Raw genomic sequence first — 19,374 nt, forward strand, 5'->3', positions numbered from 1 at the left:
AAATGAATCCCATTTGCAATGTGATTTCCTTATCTGGTACAGTCACAGGCAATTTACTCTGCCAAACCCTTCTGGAAGTTGTCAGTAATCTGAACAGCTTTTATCCTTTGTCTGTTCCCAGGCACATCTCCTAACAAAATCTAATTACATGCTATTCTTTCCACAGGATCCCCAAGTCCTTCAGTTCACCAGCTAGTGAACTATATTGTACTATACTATACTTACTAGTTAATAAAACTGTTACCTTGGCCTCATTTGTTGTAGAAGATGGACACTTCCACTGACTTCAGTTGTAAGATGCATTGTAAAATGTCTAAAAATCAGGCTCTAAGTATCTTAAATTGGCACCCAAAATTAGCAGAGACTTCTGACAATCTCTGACTCTCTTTCCTATCTGTAAAATGAGTACAACAGCTCTTAAATCACTGGGGCGTTGTGAAAGTAGATTAATTAAATGCTTATGACTCACTCATAACTTACAGAGATAGGCACCATAGAAAAGCCTCTGAGGAAATTAATAGTTCTGTAGTTACAGCAGGGTTTGAATAGTGTGTAGTAAACAAGGGCTAGGGCCACACACTGAACGAGGAGGATAAAATGAAATATTGAATAGCTGCTCCCTCGGAGCATGTCTACACAGCTGGGCTAAAGCCAAAATAAGCTACGCCATTTGAGTTATGTCAATTGCGTAGCTTAAATCCAAATAGCTGGTTTTGGCTTTCTACTCAGCAGGAAATATGAGAAAGAACACTCTTAATCTGACTCCCTTACTACTCATAAAATGAGGGTTACAGACATCAGAGTAAGTTCTCCAGTATGACATTATTTCAACATTGTCAAAATAACTGCTTGTAGTGTAGGAATAAGAGATCCTCCGGAATAGGGCTTTATTCCGGAGGATTGGGCCAGTCTAGACGCTTTTTTCCGGCTTTTCCCCAAGCCGGAAAAAAGCGGCGGACATCTTTATTTAAATTCCGCGTGGGATATTTAAATCCCCCGCGGATTTCCCTATTCTGAAGTTGAAAATTAGCATGCCCCTTTCAGAAAAAGGGCCAGTGTAGACGTAGCCAACGACTATGTTATTTCAGAATAATGTCAGTTATTCCGAAATAATGCTGTGTAGATGTACCTTCAATGAGCATTGTGTATCCCATGCAAAGAAATTCTTAAATGTAAAATATTTTCTAATTTGTGACTTCCTGACTTGGCAATCTGAACATCCTTATAGTATTATTTTTAGGATATAATAGTACAGTCCGGAAGTTTCTTAAGGTCACTTAGATGGGATGAAGCTTTTGTATATCTTCTCACAGCCTTTTATTGGGCCTTGGTAACAGAGAGATTATATTACAGTATTGATTCCATGTGGTTCATGAGACAGGCAGTTTAACTCATAACAAAGTAAATGTTTTTTCAAGTCAGAAGCATGTTTGTCTGTTCATTTACATTCCTGTGCACCACAGAACTACATTCAGAGTCATTTTCCACCAGACGTAGAATTAAATGACAATGACCTGAGCCTGTTCCTTTTCATTAGCCCACCTATTTTACTTGTATTACAAGACATGTATGGGTTATCTGGCATATTGCTGTATACCATTTACATGGAGTTTCCAGGACTGAAGCAAGATGGTGCAAAAATTAACAAAAGGTAAAATAATTCTGCTGCTCCTTTTAGTATCCAATTTATTGTGCCAGTTTTTAAAGTCATAATCAAATCAAAATCACATCCTTCATGCTCTATTAGGTTGTGCTTCTTCTCTGTCATATGTGAACTACCCAATCATTTTGAAACTTGCTTAGGCTATCATAAAATGTTGGTTTAATGTTTGCACAAAGCGTGGGAGCATATAACCTATTTTATGAGTTGTAAAGTAGGAATATTGGATTTTCAGCCTGGCAATTTCATTCAAACTTTTGTTTTACTCATGGCCTACTAGAATGTTTTGCAAAGGACCTATATATTTTAAACTCTGCCTAATTAGTATAGATGTTCAACCCAGACCAAACTACTTTTCTTGCATCTCTAAATATTTAATACCTTAAGTTATTTTACTAGACTTTATTCCTTGTTTTATTCACATTTCTGAAAGGAAAATACATTCTCAACCCTTACAAATAATTTCACTGTTATCTTTAATTATAAACTCATTAGTTTTGAGATATTTAACACTCATGTGCAGAAACACAATTATCTCCTTTTTTCAACCACCAGTGAGCATGGATACAATTTTGTCTCAGTAAAATTAGGCAAAGTTCTGAGTCCTGGTAAAAAATGTACACAATCAGGGTATATGATCACAGCAGCAGCAACAAAATGTGTTAATTTAATAATACAGTGTAGGCGTTGACACTGACCTGCCGGCTGGGTGACCCACTGTGGTGAGTCAGTAGGTGGAGGTAGTGCTCCCTCCCTCCCCAAACTCCAGTGGCTAGGGCTGCAGCCTAAACTTGCAGACATCTCTTAAAATCATGGAATCCATGATCTCTGACACAGAATTGTAGCCTTACCAATCAGGATCATGTAATGAAGAAAACAGCTTGACAGCGAGAACTCAGGGGCTTCGTCTAGACTGGCATGATTTTCCGGAAATGCTTTTAGTGCATTTTCGGAAAAGAGCATCTAGATTGGCACGGACGCTTTTCCACAAAAGCACTTTTTGCAGAAAAGCGTCCATGGCCAATCTACATGCGCTTTTGCACAAAAAAGCCCCGATCGCCATTTTCATGACCGGGGCTTTTTTGCGCAAAACAAGTCTCAGTTGTGTACACTGGCCCTTTTGCGCAAAAAGGGAATTTTGCCCGAACTGGAGCAGCATAGTATTTCTGCAAAAAGCACTGATTTCTTACAGTAGGAAGTCAGTGCTTTTGTGGAAATTCAAGCGGCCAGTGTAGACAGCTGGCAAGTTTTTCCGGAAAAGCGGCTGATTTTCCGGAAGAACTGGCCAGTCTAGACACAGCCAGGGTGTGAGGCTAGCAGTTATTAGTACATGGGGTCAACTGAGACCCACATCAAACTCCAGTCATTCTCCAGTCCTAAGTTGGGTCCGAAGAGCCAGGATACATCTTTCATCACATCATCAAGCAGGCACAATGGTATTAGAGAGATGGGAATTTGGTTTAAAGGAATCCTGGTGAAAGTCATTGTCATCTTGACAACATTAGTTATGGTCTGAAATTGTGACAGATCAAGTAGAGGTGGTTATTTCCAGACAGAGATAGGAAAGTACAGCAAAATTACTGTACTGAGCTATTGAAACAATCGCTCAACGCATCCAAGCACACTGCAGCGCAGAAACCTTTATAGGGCTTCTTGATATGGAGACTTTCAAAGCAACTCCAAAGCTTTTAAAAAAACTGCAAATTTCATGCCTAAAGCAGGAAGGTCTTTGTACCAAAACTTCGAGAGTCAAAGGTGCTCAGCACTTCTCAAGCTTGGAACCCTGAACAGCAAACAGATGGTGTAGAACTGCAAAATATAGGTACCTTTATATGAAAATTTCATTATATGATGCTTAGTGCTTTAACATGTTAATCAATGACAACACAAAACATCTTGTTATAGTACAGAATATAAATACAAATGCTGAAAATAAAAACAATGTGTGCTCATTCTGGAATCTGAGAAACAGTCTGATGGATTTGTAACCTCAGGAAGCTGAGTGTGTTCAAAAGGAAAAAAAGTACATTTGTTTATTTTTTGGAAACAGAAAGAAGGAAAACATTTCATGACCTCAAAATGAAAGAGCATGCTGTTCTTCCGTTATGGTGCAAAATGCTATCTATAATTAAAATCCAAGCGCCAATGCATTTTCCCTCTTTGTTTATGATGAAGGGTTTTTAAAAAAATACTTTTCCACTGAATTTTCAAGTTAATTTCCAGATCAAGGTAATTGTGTGGCCATTTTTCCCTACAGCAGATTAACAAAACTCATTTTATCAATTTTTGGTGCTCTTAAAAGGTGTGTGCATGTGCACATCAGAGTAGCTACTTAAGCAAGAAAACTAAGAATGTCATCAGGGATTACTTAAATGTCATGTTTACTTTTGACATTATCCACCAAATGTTTAGCACAGAGGCATGAATTTTTTATGCTAAGTAATCTAAAACTCTTATAAGAATTCTTAACTGTTATTCTATCCAACATGAAAGCTGATACAACAGTTACATCTAATTAGTCAGGTACCTGATAGCTTTCACTGAACAACTGGGTTATGCTAGTTTTGAAAAATATTTGTAATACTAAATTTTATCACATTTTAAAATATGTATCTAAAACTTCAATTTTTATATATGACACACATGCATAACTAAAATGGATAGTTACGTTTTCCATCTTTGCTCCAACTTTTGTAAAAGACTGGTCCCAAATGATCCATGATAGAAGATCTAATTTTCTTCTTAAGCTATCAAAACACATAATTGCCTAAAACAAACATACTTAAGTTTCTATAATCTGATTCAAGAAAAGTGTTTTAAATAAGTCAATTTCTAATTCTGTATTTTTCTATCATCACATTTTATTAAAAAAATAAAGGCTTTTCTATATTAAACACATGTATTAGGTTGCTGCATCACTCAAGATCTCAAGACTTAACATCAAAATGATAAATCTAACATGTTTATTCCTCAAATCCCAAATGGGAAAAATAATAAAGTACTAGGCCATTCCTAGCAAAAGAATGAAAATAGATTTAAAGTATCAGAAACCCTGAAACTTGTACCACAATTATTTAAAAAAAACTGTTATATTGATCATGCAAGGATATATTACATATAATTCAAATCTTTCACTAGGGAAAAATGGGAGGAAGACTGGATTGAGAAGGAATAAAATGTTTTCCATTTGCAAGTACATTGGTATCAATTTTTCTCTCCTGTATCTTTGATTTTACTTGCATTAGGAATGTAAAAGTTTAACCAGTGACTTGGTAAGCATTAGGCTTACCAGAATTTTTACAGGGTAACTGGTAAATTGGACTTTTCCCAAGCTCAGTGGACTGTAAGCCTCACCAGACCAGATCAACTCTGGCTGCATCAGGATGGCAGGCAGGACCGTGTGGCAGGTAGGTGGCACCCTGGCTGGAGGGCAGGACCCAAACCACAACCACATTGGAGTGGTCCCAGCCTCATCTCCAGTGGGCAAGCTGAACCTAGAACAGCCCCCACAGACTAGGTGGGAGCCCAGTTGCAGCTGCTCTGGCCACCAACTATTAACAAGTTAAATCATTTAGTTTTAATCATTTAACTGATTACAATTAATTTGACAAATATTTACATCCCAAATTTGAATAAGTAAATATTCTAATTTTTAGTTTCACTTTGATTATCATCTTCTCATCCCTCCTATCTTCTTTTTGACCCTATTTTTATTGTAGATTTTCCCAGACAAGAATGCAGGACATGACTACAGTTAAATGCATCATATATTTAATATTATGCATAAGAGGCCTTACACCACACTTGTATGCAAAGGAAAATCTCTGTTTACTGAACATATGTCAGTAGCACCCACATTTTCTCATGCCCCTCTGTGATTCAGAATTCATTCATGGAGAGAAGAGGTGGGGAAAAATGTACAGAATCTCCCCCCCCGCCCCACACACATTCCATGTGCAATCATGAGAAACACTATTTGAAGGGTAGGTTCACCAAAGACCGCGATCTGTGCAGGGCAAGTAATTTGCAGCTATTCTGTCAGGTCAAGTGTGTGAAAATCTTTGCATCCACAATTTTGTTTGCTAATGGTCCAGAGCCTCAAGCCGATTCACATGCTTGGAGGCTGAATTCCCCAGATCTTTGACAACTGGAAAAGGAGAAGCAAAGAACATTTACCAAAAAATGTGGAGAAAACACTGGAGTAGGATGGAGGGAGGAACCTTTGTTTTCCTGTCTCTCTTGCAAATATTTTTTTTAAATGGAAGGGGCAATATCTCCCTCCCTATATATATATTAATGTTAAGGAAAGATTGAATTATACAAAACCATTGCAACAAAAGTTCTTATTCTCTCCTTTGCATAACAAAACCTTGTTAATGTTTAAAGGGCTTGCAAGGTAGTGGCTTCATTCTATACTATAAGAAATGATGGTATTATAAGGCTGTTCTTTCATATTGTTTACAATTAGATTATACTGTGAAAATATCCAAATAAACAAATTATTTCCAACAGCTTAATCTGATGCTATCTAGAATCAAGAACAAACAAATAAGCAAGCAATGAACACTGATATTTTGGTTTTTTTTTTTTTGGTGTGGACATTACAAAAAAAGTAATCGTACATTTGCAAATGTTCATTACTTAAATAAAGCACACATGAATGTGACATTCAGAATTGTAACATAGAAAATGTCATGTGGGCAATCTGCTATTTCAAGTACACTTACCAAAAATACAATTTGATAGAGAGGGAAGTTTCAAAATACAACTGTACAACAATTGGAATCCACAAAATATGATTTAATAGCATCACTCAAGATCACTTTATTTTAAACTATTATAATACTGCTTGAATTGTAATCTCTGGTCAAAGAGCAACTGTCTTTTTTCTCTTTTAAACAGCAATGTGTATCTTCTCACGGCCCCATATCCAAAGCATTCCTATTCAACTATTACATTGCTTACATTTGGATACTGTTTCTGAGGATATGAATTTCTATCTCTGGGGCCACAGTGCATTTGACATATGCTCATATTATTTGTAGATCAAGCAGAATAATCTTATAAGGGAAAATGTGAAGGTCAAAATATGAATTATCTTGCTACGAGATCATTCCCTATATATTACATGACAATTTTACTGAAAAAAAAGTTAACCATTTCATCCTATAAATATTTTCTTTATTTGCTTTATGCTTAGAAGTAGCTATTTAAGTTCTATTAACAGAAATACATAACAAAAGCTTTCTAACAAGTGAAAAAAATTAATTACAAATGCTGAAAAAGTTGGCCTCATTAACATATATACAATCTTGTTTACTTAATACATATCTTTTTGGGAATGTATTTTTTATGACACACATTTATACAGGCATTAACATTCCCAAATAATTTTTGAGCAGAGAATACTCCAATTCTTTAGTCTGGGTAGACAAAGATAAAATATATTTCAGTTTTTGACTGAGGAGCTAACATGCAACAGACGTAATATTTAGTCTGAGCTATTGTTGATAAATTGTTCTGTTCCTTCCTGCAAAGATCCCTCTGTTGAACTTAGGTCCTTTTGTCCCCTCTTTTCTTTGTTCTGCTGTTCCTGCAATTTCAGGATTATGTTTCTTATTTCTTCTCGTTTAGTTTTCATTCTGGGGCGTGGAAACCAGTCTGTTAAGTTCATTGGTAGCTCAAAATTGAGAATGGGATTCTGGAAAGAGTTCAGATAAGTATTATAACAATCTTTACCTAAGACACTGACATTAATACAAGACAATGCAATTAAGAATCTGAAATTGTCACCAAAATATTCTCTCTCTAATGAGTAACAAAGGAATCTCTACAGTTATTTTGGGGAACTAGATTTCTCAAAATGGTATTTGTCTACATGATCTGTAAATGAGTGTTTAATAACCAACATCAAATTTTATAGGCATTTTAGAAAGTTGCAAATGACAGAGAACTATTTATAAATGTAAACTAGTGCCTGCACCTAAAAAAGAGCTCAGAACACTTTATAGATAATTTGGTAAAGGAATCACTCCATCCACCACAGGAAAAAAACCTCCCACATTCCTTCCTCCCTCCTCTTCAGGCATGAGGAAATGCATTTTTGTTTTACACCCCCCCCCCTTCTTAAATTAAAATAAACCATGAAGTAACCTGACATATATTAACGTTCATTCAGTCACACTGCTTCAGTTAGGCACACAAGTTACATAAATAGTTGTATTTAGATTGCCAAGTGTTTTGGACACATACCTTGCTTTCATATCAGTACTGTAAAAAATAACGCTAAGAATCTTGGACACAAAGCAAACCATATAATCATTCTGATGGAAAATGTTGGTAGGTTGAATATAATAATCCAAACTAGAATTTGGTCATGATACTTGGGTTAATAACCTATTAATGTCTTTAATGACCATATAGTATCTGAGGAAGTGGGTCTGGCCCACGAAAGCTCATCATCTAATGAACCTTCTTGTTAGTCTTTCAAGTGCTACATAGTCCTGTATTTTGTTTCAGCTACACCAGTCTAACACAGCTACATTTCTATCACTTTAATGACCATAATCATCAGGGACTTCGATATTACATTTCATCTGAAAGACAGCCCCTTCAGCAGCACAGTGCTCCTTACCATCATGCTGTGCACTGCTTTAAACAGCTCAGAGAAAAGTATATACCCTATTTAAGTCAGCCGCACCCAGGGCCGGATTAAATGCAGGCGGCTAGCCAGGCAGTTTCCTGGGGCGTCAACCTATGGGGGGAGCCTGATGCGCAGTACTAAGGGGCACTGCACATGCACTGTGCGCCCAGGGCTGGGCAGCACATGCATTGCGCGCCTACTGCCCGGGGCGCAACTTTGGCTCGGTCCGGCACTGGCCGCACCACTTCCTATAGTATCACTTTTCTCACTGGAGAATTCTCACTTTCTCACAGCATATTTTACTGTTTAGACTGATGATGTTTTAAGAGATGTGACCAAATTGCAACCTGGGACGATTACTATAAAATGTTCATACACTAATTCACATTTCCATGGCACATTCTAGAACTCACAAATCAATATATGAGTCTTGAAATCCCTCTCATCAACAGAAGTTGGTCCTGTAAGTATATTACCTCTCACTTTTTTTCTCTCTAATACCCTGGGACTGACACAGCTACAACTGCAATGCATCTGATAACTGAAAAACATTTTACTTTTATTTTGAAGATTAATATATGATCAGACGTAATTACTTTTTATCATAAGAAAGAGGTACCTCATATTTACTAATTAATTATATTAACTGTAGGTCAAAGCAGTTTTACTTTCAAAACATATAAGATTGCTTTTTAAACATGAGATGCATTTGAAAAAAAAATCAGCGTTTAAGGGAGAAAAGTGAAAGTTACCATTCTGGAGCTACTTCCCTTCCTCTATTTCTTTTCCTTTATTGTTTTAGTAACCCCAGTTTTACCATAAACATAATTTTTAAATTTTATTTCAGCCATTTTCATGGTAGCTGAAAAAATTATTCAAACTTTTCTGTAATTTTCAAATAGATTAGTAACCAAAATTGACTGGACTATTTATCAACTCAAATTATTTGATGACTGTGCATCTAATACAGATTAAGAGCCAAATTCTCCCCTATATGTTATTTTCTGCAGTGGGTAACAGGGGATCTGCCAGAGGCAAGGAGCATCCCTGGTTGACAATATCTTCAGAAGTCATCTTGCCCTACTAAATAGGGAGAAATAACTTAGGAACTATTCTGCAATCTGAATAGGTTGAAAATGTGAACAGAACTTGGTTGCCTCCTAACTCCTTTATCATATAAAGAATTGGAACGCCTGGTAGCCTTTAAGTGCAGATTTATGGAATGAGGGAACGTATCATGAAGGCAGTCCTTGCCTGACACATTCCCAAGTTAGTTCCCAGCAAAGTGTGTATGAGACTCTACGTTGAAGGGAAAAGTAATAAAATATATAGTTTATCAATTAGAAGAACAGAAGTTTATCAAAGTAAAATTCTGGTCCTATGGAAATAATGAAAGTTGTACTGATTTATTTCAATATAAAAAAAGGATTTGGGTTCTTATCTAGTATCAATTCAGTAATTTAACTACACATGCAGGTGCCCGAGCTTCTTAAATTGTAGTGCAGTGAGAAGTTAAAAGTTACTGAATATATTCAGAACCCTATTTCCTACATGATTAGAAGAAAAAAGTCCTAAAAAATTAGATACATTTACTAGGTTGCCAAAATGTTGTTAAAAATATCTTCAGTGTTTAAAGCAGAACTGATTTACAAGGCTCAGTTAAAACTATGTCTAAGAATGTATAATTTAAAAATGTTTACAGTGTGCAAAGCAATGGAAAACATTACATATTTTTCTTAATGTTTTCCTCAGTAACATCCATATTGTCTAAACTGTACATTGACTGACTTCTGTGTCATCATTAAATATAAGAAACATTATATTTTCCAGAATGGATTTGTTTCACCTTACAAACTTATTTTAAAAACACCCATAAATCTTGCTATGCTTCCCATTCTTTATACTAGGTTTTATTGAACTAATGCAGGATACAAAATAAAAACTATGACAGAAGTAAACTTACCTCAAAAAAGCTTTCCACATATTGCAGTACATACACTCCACAATCACTGAAGTTGTTCTGTTGTGGCACTTTTGGATTGGAGCCTTTCATGACATCTTTGGAGAAACTTCTTTTACTACCTTTTCTGACTTCCCATTCGACTTCCAAATATCTGTGACAAAAGATGTTTAGAAATCAAGGCTTATTTTTTCTTGTGGAATGCTGCAACTTTTGACAAAAATGGAATTACAGGTGCAGAACTTACTCCCGTAGTATTTTCACAACGTTTGACCGAGAAGGGCCTCTCAGGGAGTCCATAAGCAGAATACAGGGCCTAAGAATAAAAAAGGGTTTTTTTAAACTCTAGGAAGTATTGAGGAGGTTTTTTTTGAACAAGTAGAAAAGCACAAAGTTATATTACAACTAGCTCTGAAATTAGTTTAAATGGAAAATAAATTATCTCTAGATTTAACACTTCACTAAGTCTAGAAGGCTTCAGTAGTTATTTAAAATGGTCAGTTTAAAAGAATCACATTGTATCTGAAAATTATGTATTTATAAGTTAGATCTTCCTGCAAAGAAAAACCTGTGGCACCAAGTCTCAGAGCCTGGATGAACTGACTCAGGTTTGCATGTCTGGAATGCTGGGCTAACAATAGCAGTGTAGATGTTACCATTCAGGCTGAAGCCCAGGCTTGGAAATGCTCTCCCCTCACTAATTTCAGTCAAAGCACCAGTCGAAACAGGAATGTCTACACTGCTATTTCTAGCCCCAGAGCCTGAATAAACTGATCCAGGCTCTGAGACTTGGTGCCACAGGTTTTTGTTTGCAGCGCGGACATACCCATTGTTACACATAAGACCTAAAGATACTCTCACTGAAACAGCAGAGAAAACATACTCAATTCTTCCAGTGTGTTTCTCTGGGCCTTTGACAAAACTATAAAATCAGAATCACTCATATCTTCTTGTGCAGTCATTTAAGTGAAACATCAGATCTTTAAGCATGTTCTTAATTTCAGTTGTTAGCCCATTGAAATTAATGATAGATACTACATGCATCCTAAAAATGAAGTATGTGGCTCAAGGCTTTTATGAGTTTTGTATTTTGTGTGGGTCTTTCATTTAGCAATAGGGAAAAAGAGGGCATTTAAAATAAAAAAAACACCTGTAAATCTCCAAGATTCCAGAGTGGTTTTGTTCTCTGATACTACTAAACTTTTTTTTTTTTTTTTATAAATTGACTAGATTTCAAGTTAATGTCCTTTAAGAAAACAGCAAACAAGATTGGAACGTCAGAAAACTGCAACAGAAATGCAATTAATAATTTAATTTACACATTTATATATGGTGTGTATCAAGATGACAGTGTTCTCTTTATCAGTAAAATAATCAAATATTTCAGAACGACTGTTCTGACAGAACGATTGTTTCTCAAGATGTACTGATCATATCCATTCCAAACTAGTGTGTGCGCGCGTGCCATGTGCACAGTTGCCAGAAGGCATTTCCCTTAGCAATACCCATTGAGTCAGTTATAGAGCTCCCTTCATATCCACACTCACTTGCCATCTCTCTAATTCCTTCTTTCTGGATTACTCTGACAGAGGGAAAAGTAGATGGATATGAGCAACACATCTCCAAGAACGACGCTTACAAAAGGCAGTTAACTGTTTTTCTTTGAGTCCCTGTTCATATCAATTCCAATTAGAATCCTATAGGAAAACACCGAATCGTGGAGTTGGGAGAGAAATTGAGAGGCCAGACTCTCCTGAGTGAAAAGACAAGACAGCAGCCAGGTGACCTTTGTTGACAAGTGTGACATGCCCTATTGTTTCAACTTTAGTAGGTAACACCAAATCAAGGGAACCAAAGTTTGGAGGGATATGGCTCTGCTAATATCAAATCAAGAATCTCTTCCACTTGGCTAAGCAGTAGTCCTGATGGAGCTGGTTAATTTGCATGAATTCAGCCACATAGCTTCCAAGCCATGAAGAGGAAAGACTGAAGACTGGTATGCTATATAGCCGGCCGTGATTTTAAGTAATGAGGTCTGGAATCAATGGCAAGCTCATCTCACTGATAGTTCCAATAGCATGATGTACCTGCCAGGCTGACACTGCCTGCCTGATGCCACCAGGGTCACCAAGATTGTGTCACTCTGGATCTCGTGAATGAGCAAACAGGAGGGAATGCACAAAAGATGTAGTTTTTTCATGGGAGAAGAAATAGGTCTGCCGTTGAGCCTGAGCTGTGTGGTTCAAGAAAAAGCAGAATTGCAGGTACTTCCTGTTGCCCCTTGGAGTGAACAAGTTGACTCTGGCAACTCTTGAGCACTGGAAAACACTGTATATTATGTCTAGGTGAACTGACTACTTGTAATATTGAAGTGTTTACTGAGATGGTCGCTAGCTCCTTCTAACCCCTGAGAAGGTAAGAGAATTCCAGAAGTATTGACTGTGTTATATAGAGCTTGAGGCCTTCCTGGCATAGGGAAGAGAAGCATGTTCCACCCTGTTTTATATAAAACATCACTACTGTATTGTTGGTCAGGACTGGTATGCATTTGCCCTCCAGATGAGGCTAGAAGGCCTGGCATGCTAGATAAACTGCTTTCAGCTCTCTAAGGTTGATGTGAAGCAGCAACTTCTCTGGAAACCAGAGGCCTTCAATTCTGTGCTCTCCCAGGGGAGCTCCCAACCTCATGTCTGAGACATTGGTAACCAGACAATATTGGGTGTGGTCTAGATAAAGTGAGCCCTGCTCACACCGCACAAAGATTGAGCCATTATTAGAGAGAACTGAATGGTCAAAGTATGACTAGCTTGTCTAGTAGGCTGCATTTGCTCAGTTGGATAGTAGCCAAGCATAGAGGAGGTACGAGTCAGAGCTTCACATGTTGCACCACATATGTGGATGACATTATGTATCCCAGGAGTTTCAAGCAATTATTGGCTGTAGTTGTAGAGAATTGTTTGAGATCCTAGAGGATGTTGTAAGTAGCTTGAAAGCAGGAATGAGGAAGAAACACTGTAGTCTGCCTTGAGTCTAACAGCGCCCTTATGAACGCCTATTCTCTGAGCAGGGGGTTGACTTTTCAGTATTTAATAGGAGGCCCAGTGAGCTGAAAGTGTATCTTATCAGGTCGACCTACTGATCCACTTGCATTCTGGAAAAGCCCTTCACCAACCAGTTGCATACATATGGAAACGCATGGACTGGCTTTTTCTGTAGGAAGACAGCTATGATAGACATGCATTTTGTGAAAACCAAAGAAGCAGATGATAGGCTGAATAAAAACTCTGAGAATCTGTAGCGAGTTCCTCCCACTATGAATGCCTGTGGGGAGGGATTACAGAAAGTGTAGAAGCAGGCTTACTTCAAACGGAGAGCTGCATACCAATTGCCCATATCCAAGGGTGGGAAAATGGAGGCCAGAAAGACCAACTGAATCTTTAGGCTGAAGTTGTGCAGAGTTCGGAAGAGGTCTGAGCCCCCTCTCACTTTTTTTCCTTTCGGTATTAGGAAGTACAAGAGTAGAGCCCCTACTGATAGGAGGGCTTGTGCCTTCTTTATAAGGAGTTGCTAGTAAGAAGGGTCCCTAAAGAAGGATGGAGAAATGGGGTGGAGGAGAGAGAATTGGAGAGTGTATCCAATTTCTACAGTATAGAGAACCCAAAAATCTGAAGTGAGTTGGTGCCATGCCCAGTAGAAATGGATACAAAAAAAAGTGCCAAAAAAGGCAAAGAAGGATCTGGATGGTTGGTTGATAAATTGTCCTTGGGCATGCCTTCAAAAAGCCTGGACAAGCCCAATCCCCAGTTGTTCAGAGGTTGGGCCTGGCAATTACAGTTCTGAGTTGACTGTTGCAATTATGGCCCTGGTAATAGTTGTGGCATGGACTGATGCCATGTCTATGCTGGGTTGCTGGAATATGCAGCCACAACAATCTCGAGTGGCTCAGGAGTCTTTAAACTTTGTAGCTTTGAGTCTGTATTCCCTGAGAATAGCATACTGCCATCAAATGGAAGGTCTTGAATGTTCTGTTGGATTTCCCCAGGGAGGTCTGCAGCCAGAAACAATGATGCACACATTGCAGAATCTGTCGAGTCTAGTGCAACTTGCAGTGATGTCTTGGTGACAGCCTTACCCTCACCCACACCCACCAAGGTAAAAAATTTGGATTTAGAGTTTGATGGGACCAGGTCTAAGAATATGGACATTGTATCCCATTATTTGAATTTATAGTGGCTAAGTAATGCCTGTTGATTTGCAATGCAAAACTGGAGCCCTCCATGGATATGATTTCCTCCCAAAGAGATCCAGTTTTTGTGTCCTTAGCTCGAGGAGTAGGTCCCAGCTGACCTTGCCTCCCACTCTCATTCATGGCTGAAGCAGCCAATGTCTGTGGGGGGTGGGTGAACAAAAATTCATAGCCTTTCGAGGGCACAAAATTTTTCCTCTCAACCCCTTTTGCTATGGAGGCTAGAGAAGCTGGCATTTTCCACGGAGTTTATGTTTTCCTTTATGTTTTGTATAATTTTGATCAGTGGCAATGCCACCATGGAGGGACCCGCTCAGGATAAAATGTCCACCATTGGTTCCAATACCTCTTGACCTTCTCCATCTGGATGCCCAGATTCTGCGTGACTCATCGTAGGAGACAGAGATAGGATCTAATGTCAGGATAAGGAGGATCGGAGGGTGTTCCTGCCCTTGCTTCATCTAGTGACGATGAGGAGGCCTAAGGCAGGAAGGGTCCCTCCTGGCTTTTCAAACCACTGTCATTCCTCGCCAAATCAGTTTCTGCCTCAGTGCTTATCATGGCTACTACCTCGGTATTTTCGGTAGCACTGGCTGTAGTGTGGGTGAAGAGGTTGTACCAGTGCTGCAGGGTCGCGCCAGGTGCAATGTTGATCACAATGCCAGTGCTGGGCACGGTATCAGTGTTAGTGCTAGTGGTTGCAGCTGTTGCTTATGCCAGAGAAGGGTCCCAGGTTCTGGATGCCACTTCTCTCTCAAATGCAACCGAAAAGAAACATTCAGAGACCAAACCCTGGGACTGATAATACACCCACAAGGTCCAGAAAGGCCACTGCGCCAGCATCTGGGCTGGGACCTGCCATTGTGCCAGCCACTACATTGTGGGAAGGTCTGTGCTATCCCCACAGAGCATGATTGCTGGGGACTGCAATGTTGGCTCCATCAGGATGCATAGGAGTCCACATTTGATTCAGACTTCGAGAAAGTGAGCGTGGAGACCACAGCACCACCATGTCTGTCTGTGCCGGGAATCAGTATCTGGGAGATGGGAATCAGTGCTGAGTCATAGCAGACTTACCCTTGGATTATACCAATGGTCTCTGTAGTGCTGGAGATATTGGGGCCAGAGTCCTTTAACACTTGGGCGAGTGAGGACCAGTCAGGGCTATAAGATCCCAGGCTGCCTTGAAAGTCTCCAGTGTAGATGAAAGGTCCTGGGTCTCCTCTGGTGGTGTTGGACTTGATGGGCCTGGCATCAGGCCCAGAGTTGATCATGCTGGCTCTTGAGCAGGAGGGAGGATGGCCCAGTATAGTTTGTGCTCTATTAGGTGGCTCCTTCTCTGCTGCTTGGGGGGGGGGGGGGGTAAAGGGTGGGGAGTGCCCCATCAGTCTTCCTGTGCTTTTTCCTTGGTACAGTAGTGTTTCTCAACCAGCGGTATGAGTACCCTTAGGGGTACACAAGAGAAGTCTGGGAGCTATGGCAACACAAGTGAAATTTGGAGAAAACTGAATTTGTGTTTTAAGTTTGGCTGTGCTTTATTATTTTTGTACTTTCATCACCCACTACGATTAAGTTGTTTAAACAAACATGTTGTAATGGTAGAAAAAATGTGTGTTTGAAAACTGTAGGTACTGGGGGTACTTATTTTTTCTTTTTTTAAAGGGGTACCTTATAAAAAAAGATTGAGAAACACTGCAGTAGACTGACTAGTGCTGCAATTGCTCTCGTGCAGTGGCCTTTAGAGTGCTGGGGTGTGTCATTGCCGAACATTTCTGACTTCAGAGTCCTTCCTCAGCACTACGTCATGAATCAAAGTACGTGTACTATGCACCAATGTAGAGGGATTTGATTCTGTATCCATGGGGCTTGACTCAGAATGAAGGGAGACAGCTGCATTCATTAGTTGCAGCTTCAACTTGTGGTCCCTTTCCCTTTGGGTGTGAAGGAGGAAACTTTGTCAGATTTTAAACCTGTCCATTTGATGGGACTCCCACAGGCACTTCAAACAAGCTGTGTGAAGGTTGCCCGTTGGCACAGCCTTCTGGCAAACCCACACAGTTTAACTCCCTGGAGCTGAGGCATGTCCTGGACCCAGGAATGGTAAGGAGAAAATGGGAGTTACCCCAGTAACCCAATGTTCTAACTGTAAGCTAAGCATAAAATTACTTCTAAATTATATTAAAAACTATTTCTTCAAATATTTAAACTGTGCTAGAGAAGATGTGAAGATGAAAGACAAAAGAAGATGAGAGATCTTCACTTGTGAAGATGAGACACAAAAAGTTCCCATGACCATCACTGGCAGTAAGAAGGAACTGGAAAGGTCGGTCAGCAGGGCCCTATATGCAGCACAACTCCAAGAAGGAGCAAGGGGGGCTCCACTGCTGATCCAATGGGTACCACTAGGAGAAAAACCTTCCTGCAACTGTGCACACGCACCGGCTTGGAATGAATATGAGCAAGCACTCGAAGAAGAAACTCACTTACTACTCTAAGTTTTAAGTCAGTAAAATGGCATAATAAATGGCTGCACTTAAAAACACACATTTCCCATCTCTAGGGAAAAAAATCCAATCATCTTCAACTCACTAAGTGAGCCTAAAGACAGAAAAAAGTTTTGCATGAACATTTAGTTTCAAGGACTTTCAAATCACTGGCAACAGAAGCTGAAACAAAAGAAAAGTCATTAAAAGAAAGTCAGACATAATACTTCTTTGAAAAAGTTAGATCATTTGTTACTGATTCATATACTTATCACTGCTACCAGGGGAGATAATTGCCCTTGTATTAGTGTCCCCAAACAGACAGCCTATTACCAACAACAGAAAACAAGTGCAATGTTCAAATACAAAGCAATTTTGCAGTGTTTTATACTTTTATAGATCATGCTATTGCAATAAGAACAGAAATATTTAACCACGTTTATAGTAAAATGAAAACAGTCTCGTAATTGTAAAAACTGTAAATTGCAGAGTTTTTCAATTCTAAACAGCTTTTAAATTCTGTTCATTTGAGCACGTTGGTTTTGCCCATGAAAACTCAGGATACTGTACATAAGTTACTTAAACAATGGGTTTTTAAATATTAAAAGTTGTGTTTCAGGAAATAGATAAAACTGTAATTAATTAAGACATGAAACTCCCAAAAACATTTTTGTTGGTAAGCCAAGATGCTGACATGATTTTTTAAGGATCTTGTTAGTAAGAGGGACCCTTATGGTTATGTGTGAAGATATTAAATAGTTTATGGCTTTTGAAATGATGTGTCCATTTCTAATGACAGACTGAATTACTGAGTGTTAAAAGGTAATCCATGTCACATTATGCATTTTTATTTTGGGTGGGAGCAGTATCGAAGAGAGCGATCACCATCCACATGGGACATTTGATCTCAAACCATAACTTGAAGTCACTGCACCTCAAACTTAGATCTTACAACTTGGGTTTTATTTCTGCTGATATAAATAGGACAAAATATAATTAATTATGGATGATGCATAATAGTTCAATGCATATGTATTTGTTATTGGAAGCTTTATCTATATTGTGAAATCTTTTTTAGAGTGCATGTGTCTGTGTCTATTTGTTCAGGAACTTCCCGTCCCCCACTCAAATTTGGTAAGCAGTTTCATCATCTCCTAACTTAAAGCAAGGTCGGAGTTTGCCTGTGCCAGGATAACCGGAAGCCTTGGGAAAAGGACAGTTTTCCATAACATGCAAAGGAAGGGGTTGCTGTTTCAAGGGACACGATACAAGAATGGTCATTAGGGCAGTGAGCCCGCAGGGGAGAGCTATCTTGCAGAGTGTCCACACAAGGCAGTCATGCCATCAAGGGAGTGGCTACTGGCCAGCAAGTCTGAGACAACCTTGCCCACAAGCACACAAGTAAGTAGCCCTCCTGCCCCAAACCCTTTGCCCTCCTCCTGGTTCGGAGAGGCTGGGAGGACATGGAGGGAGGTGAAGGGGGTCATTAGAGGCTTAGACCGGCCCTGGGAGGCTGCCTTGACAGTGCAGGCCAGAGGGTGGGGAGGGTCATTGGAGGTCAGGGCCAATCCTCAGAGCCTCACTTGCAGGAGCAGGGGCCAGGGGATAAGAGTGTTGGCTGGGGTACCCCCAGCCTCACCCCTACACACAGAGCGCCTACACAGGCTGTTTGCGTGGGGAAGAGGGGGGAGTATCACTGGAGACCTGGGCCATCCCTCAGAGCCTTGCTCCCCTTCCCAGGGACAGGCTGCAGAAAACTGGGCTGCCACTGGAAGCCAGAGCCATCTTTCCAAGCCTCACTCTACCTCCAATCATGCTGTCAACTGGGGCCAGCCCACGCAACCCCAGCCTCTCAGGGAGGAGCCACCAACCAGGGACTGCAGCCCAAGACCGGGAGAAGGAGCTATTGACTAAAGAGCACCGCCACAGCCCCCAAAGATGAGCTGCCGCTTCAGCAGCACCACCCTCACTGTCCAGGCAACCCGATAAGCTCCTTCCCCTCCCCTCCCCAGGTTCCGAGTTCCATCCCGAGTCCTGCACTTCCCCCACTCCCTGCCCTCACTTCTGCATCCCCACTCCATGCCTGAGCTCCCCCCACACCCAAACCCGTGCTCTGAGCCCTTCTCTACCATCCCCCTGCCCTATACACTCATGTAAATAAAGCACATGACATTTTCCTTTTAATTTATAAGAACAAACCGAAACATTACTACAGTCAAGGACCAGAGCAACGCTGGGTACATCTGCTAGTGTTATATTATAATATATTCACAGTTTTTTCTTCTTGTAGTATATAATAGAAACAAAGGAAGAATGAGGACATAAAATAGGATTCAAAGATAGAAAAAGAACAGAAGGGAAGTTGTACAGGCAGCAATGCCA

The 19,374-nt window shown here is 39.7% G+C and overlaps 1 protein-coding gene across 9 annotated transcripts in view; it reads right to left on the reverse strand.

Annotated features, from left to right (window-relative positions):
- Positions 1–6,210: 6,210 nt before the first annotated feature.
- Positions 6,211–19,374, reverse strand: part of SENP6 (SUMO specific peptidase 6) — a 180,133-nt gene continuing 166,969 nt past the window's right edge. For all 9 annotated transcript variants that reach the window (XM_075923799.2, XM_006131959.5, XM_006131960.5 and 6 more), the window contains 3 exons: positions 10,511–10,579; positions 10,267–10,417; positions 6,211–7,361 (listed from right to left, as the gene is read on the reverse strand). In XM_075923799.2, the coding sequence (XP_075779914.2) occupies positions 7,152–7,361; positions 10,267–10,417; positions 10,511–10,579 (430 nt within the window). In that variant the 3' untranslated portion in view covers positions 6,211–7,151. The remainder of the gene's footprint in view (positions 7,362–10,266; positions 10,418–10,510; positions 10,580–19,374) is intronic.

Source organism: Pelodiscus sinensis, chromosome 3 (genome assembly GCF_052426305.1).
Source record: "Pelodiscus sinensis isolate ZL-2025 chromosome 3, ASM5242630v1, whole genome shotgun sequence".
Lineage (NCBI taxonomy): Eukaryota > Metazoa > Chordata > Testudines > Trionychidae > Pelodiscus > Pelodiscus sinensis.